At 43.1% G+C, this 11,943-nt stretch overlaps 2 protein-coding genes across 2 annotated transcripts; both read right to left on the bottom strand.

The window, feature by feature from the left end:
* Window positions 1–756: 756 nt before the first annotated feature.
* On the bottom strand, window positions 757–6,316 carry b4gat1 (beta-1,4-glucuronyltransferase 1). Its single transcript, XM_080884579.1, has 2 exons — window positions 4,889–6,316; window positions 757–3,085 (listed from the first exon to the last, which is right to left on the bottom strand). The coding sequence occupies exons 1-2, from the start codon at window positions 5,990–5,992 to the stop codon at window positions 2,894–2,896; spliced, it is 1,296 nt and encodes a 431-aa protein (XP_080740705.1). The 5' UTR covers window positions 5,993–6,316; the 3' UTR covers window positions 757–2,893.
* Window positions 6,317–7,865: 1,549 nt separating this feature from the next.
* pfdn2 (prefoldin subunit 2) lies at window positions 7,866–11,261 on the bottom strand. The gene is made up of 4 exons (XM_080875901.1): window positions 11,106–11,261; window positions 10,044–10,132; window positions 8,878–9,001; window positions 7,866–8,739 (listed from the first exon to the last, which is right to left on the bottom strand). Exons 1-4 carry the CDS (start codon window positions 11,184–11,186, stop codon window positions 8,548–8,550), a joined length of 486 nt encoding a protein of 161 aa, XP_080732027.1. The 5' UTR covers window positions 11,187–11,261; the 3' UTR covers window positions 7,866–8,547.
* Window positions 11,262–11,943: the final 682 nt, after the last annotated feature.

The following is an 11,943-nucleotide window of genomic DNA, read 5'->3' as shown; positions in this document are numbered from 1 at the left end:
CACGCTGGAGAGATTATATCTCTCGGCTGGCCTGGGAACGCCTTGGTATTCCCCCGGATAAGCTGGAGGAGGTGGCTGGGGAGAGGGAGGTCTGGGCCTCTTTGCTTAGGCTGCTGCCCCCGCGACCCGGCCCCGGATAAAGCGGATGAAGATGGATGGATGGATGGATGGACTTTTGTTGAATTGAAAACTGACTGAATGGCCAAAGGATTTCTGAAGTTTCTACGTGTAGTATGTTTGCTAATGTTGGTAAATAGACTGCACAGGATTAAGGGCAATATATGAAATGAAGAAATTACAATATTAAGTGTTTTGCACACTTCCATTACACTGTCTTGTCTTGTTTTTTTGCACATTGCATTTTACATAGTCCTGTGTTTGTCTGTCATATGTAGCACCAGGAATGTTGTCTCGTTTCACTCTGTACTGAACCACTGTACATGTTTGAAATGACAATAACAGTCACTTGACATCTTCATGCAGCGCATTAAGTGCTTTCTAACAAACAGACACAGATGCACTGGAGGCAGCTCGGGGTTCAGTATCTTTCCTAAGCCATGTGGGCTGGATGATCCAGGGATCAAGCCACTGACCTTCTGACTAGAAGACGACCTGGTCTACCACCTGAGCCACAGCTGGCTCATTCTTTCATTTGCATACTCTGAGTTTGTGATATAATCAGGTGTGATTTCACTAACTTACTCTATTCTTGAGTTAGAGTCAATCACAGTCACGGGTCAAATGTAAATAATCCAGGTTTATTAGAAATTTCAACAATACAAATCAGGCATCATAGAGAAAAAATAAATAAATAAAAAAAACCAATAAATTTCCAAATAAAGAAGAAACACTGCACCAGGAAAAAGCACTGCACCACATAATCACATAAGGTAACGTGTTCAAACTGAATCTGCTCCAAAAACACTAAATAAATTATTTCATAGTGGTTTAAAAAAAAAATCACAATGTTCCATTTAAATTTGGTGCTACAGGTTATTCTTTGTGGCTCGAGGTCATAAAAAACTATTCCTGTTAACAAGAGTTTTTACAATAAATATATCACAAACATGACGAGTGAGGAAGAAAAAACACGTCAGTCCGTCTCGAATCGAGAATTACATTTAAATTAAACACTTAAACATGTGAGTCAAACATATCTGAAGTGTATATGCATTCACTACAAACAAAGAAGAAGAGTGGTAGTCGAGGTTAATACTGTCTGTATGTACCGTAGTTACAGAATAAAGCCTAAGATCAAACATTTGCTGTCTTTTACTCCAATAGTAGCAAGAGAAGCAATCCTTTAACACCACAGGCTGCTCCTGTTTGTGGTTCACACTTTGATTATGCTTTATATGTGTGCTACATTAGTGCCTGTAGCTGCCTGCTCCCAACACACACTCCAGCTGAAGAGGTAAAAACAACAACAAAAATCTCTTGATAAATGTAGAGGGCTGCCAGTGTCAGATCCCCAGTGTTATAAATACAGCAGTTCTCCACAGTGTATGCAAAAATCTAGTGTTGTGCATAATCTCTGTACACAGGCTCCCACAGCTTTGTTCTCATGAGATGAACCCTTTCAGTCTGATAAGCACTCGCAGCCAAATGTGCTAACGGCCGTGCTGCGGAGCTGCTTCGCGTCCTGAGCACCAAACAGCGCCGCTGATGTGCGAGCACTCTGCTGTTTTTACCACAGGCTGAAAACAAACCACAACCGGGACGCTCGAGCGACTGTTGCCACCTTGTGGTCAGAGCGCACTATAAGACAGGCTTTACTCCCATGATTGCAGGTCTGCAGAGCAACAATCAGACTACTTCATCATTTTTTTTCTTGAATAGCTGACATAAATGTCTGAAACCAGGCCAAACAAGTGAAGTTAAATAGTGTGAGGAGGGTTTTTTTAGCCACAGAAATCTGTGTCAAATCAAAAGATGCAGATCCATCTGCTGTGACGACCTTGTCAGAATAAAGGAGCAGCTTTATCTTTAAACTAGTGTTTTTGCCCTTGGAGGAAATATAATAATCAGACCCTTCAAGTCCCCAAAAGGAAGAAATGTAGCATTTTTAGCTTCTCTTCCAGTCAGAGGGCTGCTAGTGTTTGTATATATGTAGATGGAGAACTTGTTTCTGTACAGAAAGCCTGATTAAAGCATCTTCAGCATCGCTCTACAAAACAACGCCGCTGCCTTCCTGCTGATGTCTCCTTGTAGACCAGTAGACCTTTGTGATGCTCCACCACCTTCCTAAAAATGAAGCTGCTCCGTCAGTCTGCAGGAGAATAAGCTGGTCAGGAGCTCCACATTAAGCAGCAGGTCCTTACTGTTGGTCCCTGATGTATCAACGAATTCATTTTTCTGCCAGCTGCTGTCAAACACCACCATGCATGTTAACTTTAAACACAATGTCTGAAATGTAAGAGGTTAAACTTCATGTTACTCGCAGTGAAATCTAGGACTCTGCTCCATTTTTCAATCTGGACGAGTGTAAAATGATTTCCAAATATAGGATGCATGGATCCTTATGTGCTTTAAAATGACCCTAAATGCTTTCTGGATGTGCATTTGAGTGAAATCGCAGTGAACTCCAGATTTTCTGCCCTGTTTCTCACTCTTGAATGATCATTTCTTTTTCTCCCATCCAAGCGAACACTCAGAAATCCCCAGGCAGCATTTCCCTGATGCTCATTTTCACAAAATTTGAAATAAACGCCTACTGTGCCACCATCACAAAAAAAAAAAGAAAAATCAGAGAGAAACTAGGAAATTGATGTGCTGACTATGAAAGTTGGGCAGAAAGGGTTTTACAGGAAGCTAAATCTGGATACAAGAAGAAAGCGTCCGTCGTTTCAGCTCGACAGCGACTTCATCGGCGGCCGATGACCTCGTCTTTTTTTCAGCAGCGCCGGGCGGAGGACGGATATTTGGTCTTCAGGCCCTCTTTGAAGTTGCGAAACAGAACCCGGTTGCGTTTGTTCTCCTCGTCTTTCCTAGCGTGGAACTCCCCCTGGATCTTGAAGCCGCGGTGCACCACAAAGGCAGTGCTCAGCACGGAGAACCTGTATCCGGCCACGTGGAGCTCACAGGCCTGGAGGGAGATTAACAGCATGAGAAGACAGACGTGGAGGTGGGAAGTGATGAGAGCGAACGGGGGGAGGTGAGAGAAGATAATGACACAGGAGACGGTTTTGGTATCGAGGGCAGAAGGCGTGAGAACAAAGGTGAGCGAGCGGACATGAGGAAGGAGAGATGAAAGGTCTTCTTCAGGTACGAGGTGTCAGGGAGAGGCTGCGTGGAGCGATGAAACCGACAAAGGTGTGGAGACATTTCCACAGGGGAAAGGAGAAGCTTAGAAAAAGAAGGCCATGAGGTTTAGAAGAGACTACAACCAAAAACGATTTGTGTCGAGCAGATTAATTTAATTTAAAGGAGCCTTCACACCTTTAATATAGTACTTTCCTAAAGTTGAGGAACCTGTGAGAGGTCAAAGCTGATGCACCAGAGGCAGACGTCCTGTGACTTCTCGTCCTCAGTACAGGTGTGTCCACAATCATGTGTTTTAGTGTTAAAATGTGTACCTCTTACTGCATTTACATCCTCATCTGAAGTTTTAGGAAGCTTAAAACTCCATAAAAAAAGCTGCTGACCCAGTTTTAGTCTGAAAAGTCCAGGATTATAAAAAAAAAAAGAGATATTTTATGGGATTTCATCCCGCTCTGGGTCACGTCCTCTCCCACTGCTGTGACTCATTAAACTTCATTTGTGATGACTCCTAATCTCTTGTCCATCTCCATGACCTCTTTACTCTTTTGTGTTACTTTTAGTAACTTCCATTCATTTTCCAAACTGTTTATAGTGTTTATGTTAAATGATCTGCTATAATGATAAAGTTCAGCCAATTTGAAGGCAGGAAGTAGAAGCAACTTAAATAATAAGCGTGTGAGATAACAGACTTGTCAATAGCACAGCTCTATCACTAAGATATGGGAGAGTATTTAAATTAAAATGTTTAAAAGACAGTTTTTATGCTTTCAGCTGCAGCCACGGTGGCGCTTAACAGAAGTTTAAAACAAAGACATTAGATACTGTTGGTCTGGGGGATCTCCAGCAATGGCGATGCTATTATTAGAATTGATTATCAGTAGGGGGTAATCTCTAAACTTGAACTTAGAGATGCAGGTTAATTGGCTTGAATCACCAATTAACCTGCATGTATCTGCAGGAGGGAGTCGGAGCAATAGTGATATTTATTGATAGTGTAAAGTTTCTTTAAAGGCAGAAAAATGACTGGTAGCATATATTTGTGCACTTGCTTTTGAATTTAGTCTACAATTTAATTTAAGCAATTCATCTACAGAGTTTTGGACCTGGAAAAAAACCTGAATCTTTTAGTGCAAACAGAAATAATAAAGAAAGTCCTCGATGATAGAAAAAGTGAAGAAAAAGCCTCCATGTGAGTAAAGAGTGAATAAACTGCAGACTTGTGTCAAACTGTGTTTGCAGATCTTATAGAGTAGTAGTGCACCAAGTACTTCTTCCTATGAAAATATATACAACTTACAGTCAAATTAAGAGATTTAAATGCAGAGGTCGGCAAAGTTGTCGACCACTTTCCAGTTTTTTAAAAATACAGCAAAGTATAAATACTGCTGACTTTGGTTTACTGGGACCTGGGCTTTTAATTTTAGAAGGCTGATCGTTCCAGCCACCAAACACCTGGAACAAGCTGCTGCTTTACTCCTTTAGTCTAAGAGCGATACTGATGCTGACAGTGTGTGGTAGCTCTCTCCTGTATGTTCAGTGATTGTTGTGGTTTTGTATTCAAACACCTCATGGGCTTCAGCTAACAGGCAGATCTTCTTGAAATCATGACCACCTTTCTCATACCAACCTGGCTGATACGATTGAAGCCATACTGCTTGAAGTTCTCATCGTAGAGAGGCACAGAGCGGTGCCCGATATAAAAGGGCTCCCAGGGGTCCACCCAGATGAGCGTGTAGGCAACTTCCAGGGTTCCCGTCTCTCTGACGTGGCTGTTTACCCACTGTGAGTAGTTGGTGGGGGCCTGACAACGAGGACACAGCTCTTCATAAAAGGGCCGGACTTCACCGACCTGGTAGAGTTGAACCAGCTCTGCCTTTGTGGCTGGCATCTTCCTAGCGTGGCGGATCTCGAAAGCTGGTAGGACGAAGACCTCGTCACTCGCTGGCTCACGCTTGCTGATCATGGCCATAAACTGCTCATGCAGGTCGGCGCTTGGCAACATGTCCATGTCAATGACCAAGATGTAGGAGGACTCCGTGCCCCCTCTGGCGATGTTACGAAGAAGGTTGTTGGGGTAGGAGATGTTTCCGCTCATAGCATAGTTCTTGTACTTCTCCCCGTGAGTCTCCAGTCTGGAGAACACTGAGGCACAGTCCTCAAGACCTGCAAAATGCTCACGGTCCTGCTCCGGGAAGCTGGCCATCTCTCCAGAGAGGCAAACCAAGTGGAAGTCCACCAGGGCTTGGATGTGAGGGCAGAAGAAGCTGAGAGCGTACACCAGAGCAGTGGCAAACTTCACATCTTGGCCGTGAGCGAATATGGCCACAGAGATGGGGTTCTGCCACCTCTCCAGCAAGGACTCCAGGTAGTGCAGGTTGTTGATAGTGGTGTGTGTAGCTAGAGCCAGGATGTTGGAGCTGGGGTCAGATCCCGGCTTCTCATTCGTGGTGAAGTCACTTTTGATTAAGTTCTTGTACACTCGGTACTGCCCGCTGTTGTCAAAGATCCCGCCGGTGGACAGTGAGTACCTCAGGCGCTCCTTCCGCGAGTTTTTCTCCGGGTGGGCATTTTTCTTGGCCCCGGAGCCTCCGAAGAGCTCCGAGTATCGGTACCGCTGCTGCTTTCCGTGAAACTTGGACAGGAAGGACAGGTAGATGAGCTGCAGCAGCGCCACAATCAGCAGGGCGCTCAGCACTACTTTGAAGGCGGAACATTTCTTGGAGAGATGCATCCCAGACAGGCTGCAGGACACAAAGAGGTCCGAAAACCACAGCTGGATGCCTCTTACTGCTCTATTTCTGTCCCAGCTAGCGTCACCGACACTGGCGCCTCGGTGCTAACTGCAGCCTCCTCGGCTGGAAATGTAACGAATACTCGATCGCATGTTTTCCCGGTTAGTGGCAGCGCTGACCTAGATTTCCACACGACTCACAAAAGAACAAATATAGCGATCATCGAGTTTCTGTGATCTCCATCAAAGCACAGCACAGTTGTCAGCAGTCTGCTGCTGCTGCGACAGCGGCGCACACCGATGTGTTATAACCGTAATGACGGAAGTAAAGGCGCCGCTGAATTTACTCCTGGAGAAGTGTTTGCGCTTGTTTTTAATTTGTCCTAAAGGCCAATGTGTGAACCCGTGGATGTTCTAAATACGGTGCCACGTTACGTGAGAACGAAGTCTTTAGAAACAAGCCACATAAATATGGACACTATTCTAATAGGTTGCCGTTGAATACAATTTGCTGTTGCGGTAGAGACATTCAGACGAGGTGGCCGAGTGGTTAAGGCGATGGACTGCTAATCCATTGTGCTCTGCACGCGTGGGTTCGAATCCCATCCTCGTCGGTAGCTTTTCACTTTTTCCCACTTAATCCTGAATCACGTGTTTTGTCAGTTACGTAACGCCATATGTTTAAAAATAATCTCAGTTGCTCAGTATCACTTGTTCACATTAGTCCAAACGGACCATGAGGTTTAAATTACAAATGAAGGAGCTTCAATCAATCTGCCTCATTCCCATATAAAACCCAGAATCAATACTATAAAGTGTAGCTATATATATATAGAGAGAGATAAATATAGATACGTGCAGATATGGCAGTGCACACAGACGCCCAGAGAAAATATCATCTCGCATTTTTTATTGTTTTTGTTAGCTTTTCTTTTCCCCTGTCTCAGTTTACTTTAGTTTCCAGAGTTAATCTGATATTTTAAGGTTTATTTTGTTTGCCTAAGAGTTTTTGGTGTGGTTCATTCTAGTTATCATTCTATAGTTATTTTTGTTGCTGTTGGTTTTGTTTTTGGTGGTTATTTGTCATAGGTAAGATAATAAGTTCGCAAGCACACGGCTCTCTACCACATACTCGTCTCAACTAAACATAAGCTCCAGTCTTTTTATGTTTGACAAAACTAAACTTACAAAAATTACAACTAAAGACATTTTTTATTTTTTGGTTTAGTTTTGTAAACAATCAACATCCTTTCCATTTTTCTTTAAAGTGTGGTGTTTCAGTTAAAGTCCTTTCAGTTCCCCACACTAAGTTTGTTATTTATAATTGCCTTGCAGACAAATTAGGAGCAATCCAAAACTTGGACACCAAAATGTACCTTAAAGGTATTATATCTTACGTTAACTGACGTGTATTTTCCTGTTGATACATCTTAGGCATTTTCTGTACTTGAGTAAACAAAGTTATCTTCCTTTCACTGTGTCCAAAACCTTTGGTGAGTGGCAAACTTTTCACTCTCCCAGAAAACCCCCAGAGGTCTTTTTATAAAAACTCCATACAAAAGACTTTCCCCATCTTGAAATCAGTCTTAGATCACCATGCTGAAGGATGTCTCAATTTCTGAACGTCATGACTTGATAGAGCTATAATAAACGATAGAGGTTTATCCTTTGAAAGCAGGTGCTGCACATACAGGCAAATATACAAACCATGCTATGAGAGGGACTCTTTAAACTAGTCCTTTTTCCTTCACCATTCATGTGTGAGAACAATTTATGATGTACTTCTGTTGAACCTCGTCTCATCTTGTTTAAAACTCTTGTTGGCTCCACTCCTAATGGAAGTGATGAGATGAACTGAGAGCAACAAGAAAACACAACTGTGACATTTTTTATTCATCATCATTAACAAAAACAAAGGCCTTACAACACATTAACCGTGTGGACAGTGCTCATGGGGTCCTAGGAGGCATTTCCTCAGTTATGGTGGGTTTTTATTATTAAGGTGTGACAGTTACACTTCCAGGTTCATCACCCCTGAACACAAACTGACCTCATTCAGAGCTAATACTCTACATGAAGTCAAATTTTTGCACATCTTTCAAAACGATCTCTTTGTTACATATTTTACTGGATGTTTAGGCGTCCCATTTGTTCTTAGTTTTCAAAATTAATCTTTAATTAGTTGTATCTTGTGTGAAAAAAAAACAAACACTTTCTATAATCTTAAGACAGCAAAATCATGTTTTTAGCTGCTCCTGTGTGAGTGCGGGTAAATATTCAGGGGGTTGAATTCAGTCAGTGAACTGATGTCACAGTATTTCAGCATTAAAAAAGGCAAACATAAGACAGCTTTAACTTTCACACTGAACATAAGGAAGCAGAATACACCTGCTGCAAATTAACAAGTGCGTTAGATTAAGCAGAGATTTCAGTAAACTTCAAATCCAGAGTTATCCTGCAAAGAGTTTGTTTTCCACCTAAACTGTGTGACTCCATCTACGTGTTCAGCACTGCAGAAATCAAAGGGCCCTGCTGTCACTGTCCATGCTCACTACCTATGAAACTAAAACACCGGCTCCGCTTTTGGATCCGCCTCCTTCGCTGTCCCTGGAGGGAGCGGCTGACTGGCCCTTTTCCTCTCCTTCGCCCTCTCCCACCAAACGTATGTTGTAGCGTTCCCTGTACTCTGTGAGCTCCCGCCCCTTCGTCTGCATCTGTGAGTTGATGGACTCGATTATTTTGGAGATCTGTGAGGACAGAAGGAGGAAGAAAATTAAATTTTGAGTTAAATAAGTGTCTGAGTACAATATATGACGCTATTAAACGCCAGAGCACTCGGTGTTTAAAGAAAAATTGTAAAATGCTCTCATTTCCTCTTCCATCACCTGTTCTTTGTTGTTTTCCAAGGCAGGTAGAACTTCTTTTACTGTCCTCTCCACCAACACTCCTCCTATTAGACGGAAGCATTTCCTCGATGGATCCACCTCCTTCAATGTGTCTACTACTAAGCTGAATAGAAAAACAGAAATGTTAAAAAGAAAACTTATTCAACTCAAAAGGTAACACAGGAATGCCTCAGCTAGTAGCTGACATTGTTATTCCCCAGACTGTGAAATATTTGCAGCTAAGAACATGCATTCAGTGTTACATTCACATGCACCACCTGGTCTGCCCTAGAGCTTATTACGTATTTAGATGCTTTTAATGTCAGGCCATGAGTCGCAATTAACATCCACAAGTCCACTAGGATCATAAATTTCATCATCAGACAGTGAGTGTGAGGGTCCATGTGTCTACGAGGACTTATCCACGGAGACTTTATTTCACCATGCACCGACCACACATGCACTCTGGGAGGTGAACTTAAAAGAAGTATAACAGGAATAACGACTCAGCCATCAGGTCTTCCACCAAGTATATTAATACCCATACAAGTATATCTGACACTTCATTTAAGCATTTATTTATTTTTATATTTAAACGTTTTAAGATCAGTTACTTAAACTCAGTTACCAAAGTAACTGCTGCAAACCAGCCACCTGTTCTGGTTGTGCCAATGAACTGTTGGCAATCAGTACTGTTTGCAAACATGCAAACGTTTCCTAATAAACACTTGCTGTGTGTGTTCTCTATCATCTGTCTGCTTTTTCTGTGTTCACGTGTGTGCGCACACATTTGAGAAGGCACGCAGTAAAACCATAAAATAATTTAGCTGCTTCCCAGTGCGTGTTGCAAGCCATGGTCCGATGGATTAAACTCCACCATCTTGGACTTCTGCTCTGAGATCCTCGATGAGTTGGAGGGGCACTGGAGCTAGAACCTGAGCTAGAATTTGACGAGGACCTAGAGTCAAGGCATGACCCTTGATACCTAGATAACGTCTATCGCCACTAGGATTTCATTCTGCTGTCGTAGCATCGGAGTCGTCAAATAGCATAACTGAATTCTGTATATCAATAAATCATGTTCAGTTCTCTCTTTCTTGAACTGCTGCATGAAACTTCTTTGTAAATGTAAACTGTTTAGAGCGGATCAGAAGGTTTGTACCGACCTGTGCTCGTTGATGTCCATCTCCAACTCTGCAGCTTTAGAAGCCATACTGCGCTGTTCCTGACGCATCCTCTGAAATGTTGCCACCACCTGCCACACAAAACCACAGTGAGCACCATCATGGACCAGCAGAGACTGGACATGTAAGCATGTCTGATCCACACATAGTTAAGGTGTAAAAGTCTATGTAACCTCACTTAACAGAAATTCACACATTTTCAGTAATTTTTTGGCTATATCATAAAAATAATGGCATTTTAATTTTGAGTAACTTAAACACCTCCTGGTGATCAAAACCAGTGAGCCCTGTTTCTACCAGTGGGGGCTGTGTGGAAACTGTGAGGGATTGTTCACATTAACAATTAACCAGACTTCACTAAAAACACATAGGTTCTCTACAACAACACACACAGCCATCACTATTTTATGAGATGACTGAGGGATTTTAATATCCGCTCAGCATGAGTCTGTGATGGTCACTGCCGTACTCTATGCTGTTCTGTGCTGCGCTGGGACAGCAGAGGGCAGCTGACACCAACAAACGCAAACTGATCCATGATGGACAGCCTGCAGGAGCACCACATGGAACCATTGCATTAATCACATTAATCGCTTTCCACATACTTTTGTTGAGAGCAGCTACACTGCAGGACTTTTACGGCAGACTCAGTTCATCGTTACAGGTACTTTATGAATATCTGAGTAATGTGGCTTCACGTTGATTGAGTCGGGCTGGGTGGTCTTCAGTTATAAAAATAGCATCTTCTATTCACCCAGCCACACCACCTCGTTACACACACGCGCACATTTAAATACGTCTAACAGCAATAAACCGCGCTCTAGAAGCGCACACCTGACCCCAGCTCATTATATGAACGCATAAACCTTCATGTTTAACACCAGCTGCTTGTTAGAGAGCAGACCATGACGGCGATGGGAAGCTAACGTTAGCTTTAGCTATCCGGGACTCAAACTGGTGGCTGTAACTCAACCGCACACGGCCCAACGACAACAATATCAACGACTGCACCGGTGAAGCAGCCTGAGGTGGAGGGGAGGGTACCTGTTCAGCTGACGGGCCGGACTGTTTCCCACCGCTGCTGTTGCTGGATTTGCTACCCGTGCTGCTACTGTTGGCTGCCATCTTGGAAGGGTGTTGCTTGCAAGGGACCCAGGAAAGACGTACAGGGCTGGTTTACGCGATTGCCTGTATAGAAATGAATAGAATAAAATAAAGTGGGACTTTTCATTATGGTATTATTTTCTTTTAATCACTGTAGTATGTGAAATTTTGGACTGCCTCACATTACTAGGCCTTCAGTATTGACCAATTACTGTATGGACCTTAAATGACATTGTTACACAGCCTATGTTGTTTTTATTGTGGATTATACAATTTTTATTTTTACTTCTTATGGTGTTGCTGCAAGACGGCAATTTCCCTTGCGTGATCAATAAAGAATCTGTCTATTTACACTCTATAGCGAATTCATTCCTTTATGAAATCCCATTTGAAAGCCTTAACATTAGAGTTTTCCATATTATTTATGAGTGACTTATGCTGGGCATACACTGTGCGATTTTTGGCCCATTTTGAGCCGATTTTTGAGTCGACCGTTTTGGCGATCGGTCCGATTTTGGCCTTCATCGTGCGCCGTGCATCGTGTAGTATACGTGGGGTAACGAGAAGCGATTAACACCTCACGACCAGCTCCCGATCATCAATCGCTTGGTCGTGATCCTCGCGACCGTCGTGAGGCTGTCACCGCAGCTTTTCACACTGCGCACGCGCAAACACAAATGTCGGCGAAAAAGACGGAGCAGCACAGCAGTGCAGCGTGTGATGTGGACACAAGCGATGGAGGCACAACTTGTAGAACTATGGCAAGCTCATCAGGAGC

The sequence above is a fragment of the Rhamphochromis sp. 'chilingali' genome (assembly GCF_963969265.1).
Source record: "Rhamphochromis sp. 'chilingali' genome assembly, chromosome: 1".
Lineage (NCBI taxonomy): Eukaryota > Metazoa > Chordata > Actinopteri > Cichliformes > Cichlidae > Rhamphochromis > Rhamphochromis sp. 'chilingali'.
Note: the sequence above shows the minus strand (reverse complement) of the source record. Positions and strands in the feature narration are given on the sequence as shown.

What these genes read in the sequence shown, in the direction of transcription:
- b4gat1 (XM_080884579.1), bottom strand. Translation starts at nt 5,992, where the DNA reads ATGCATCTCTCCAAGAAATGTTCCGCCTTCAAAGTAGTGCTGAGCGCC. An exon ending in GCTTCAATCGTATCAGCCAG is followed by an intron (nt 3,086 to 4,888) that starts GTTGGTATGAGA and finishes ATCTCCCTCCAG; the next exon opens with GCCTGTGAGCTCCACGTGGC.
- pfdn2 (XM_080875901.1), bottom strand. Translation starts at nt 11,186, where the DNA reads ATGGCAGCCAACAGTAGCAGCACGGGTAGCAAATCCAGCAACAGCAGC. An exon ending in CCGGCCCGTCAGCTGAACAG is followed by an intron (nt 10,133 to 11,105) that starts GTACCCTCCCCT and finishes TTTGTGTGGCAG; the next exon opens with GTGGTGGCAACATTTCAGAG. An exon ending in ATGGACATCAACGAGCACAG is followed by an intron (nt 9,002 to 10,043) that starts GTCGGTACAAAC and finishes TTTTCTATTCAG; the next exon opens with CTTAGTAGTAGACACATTGA.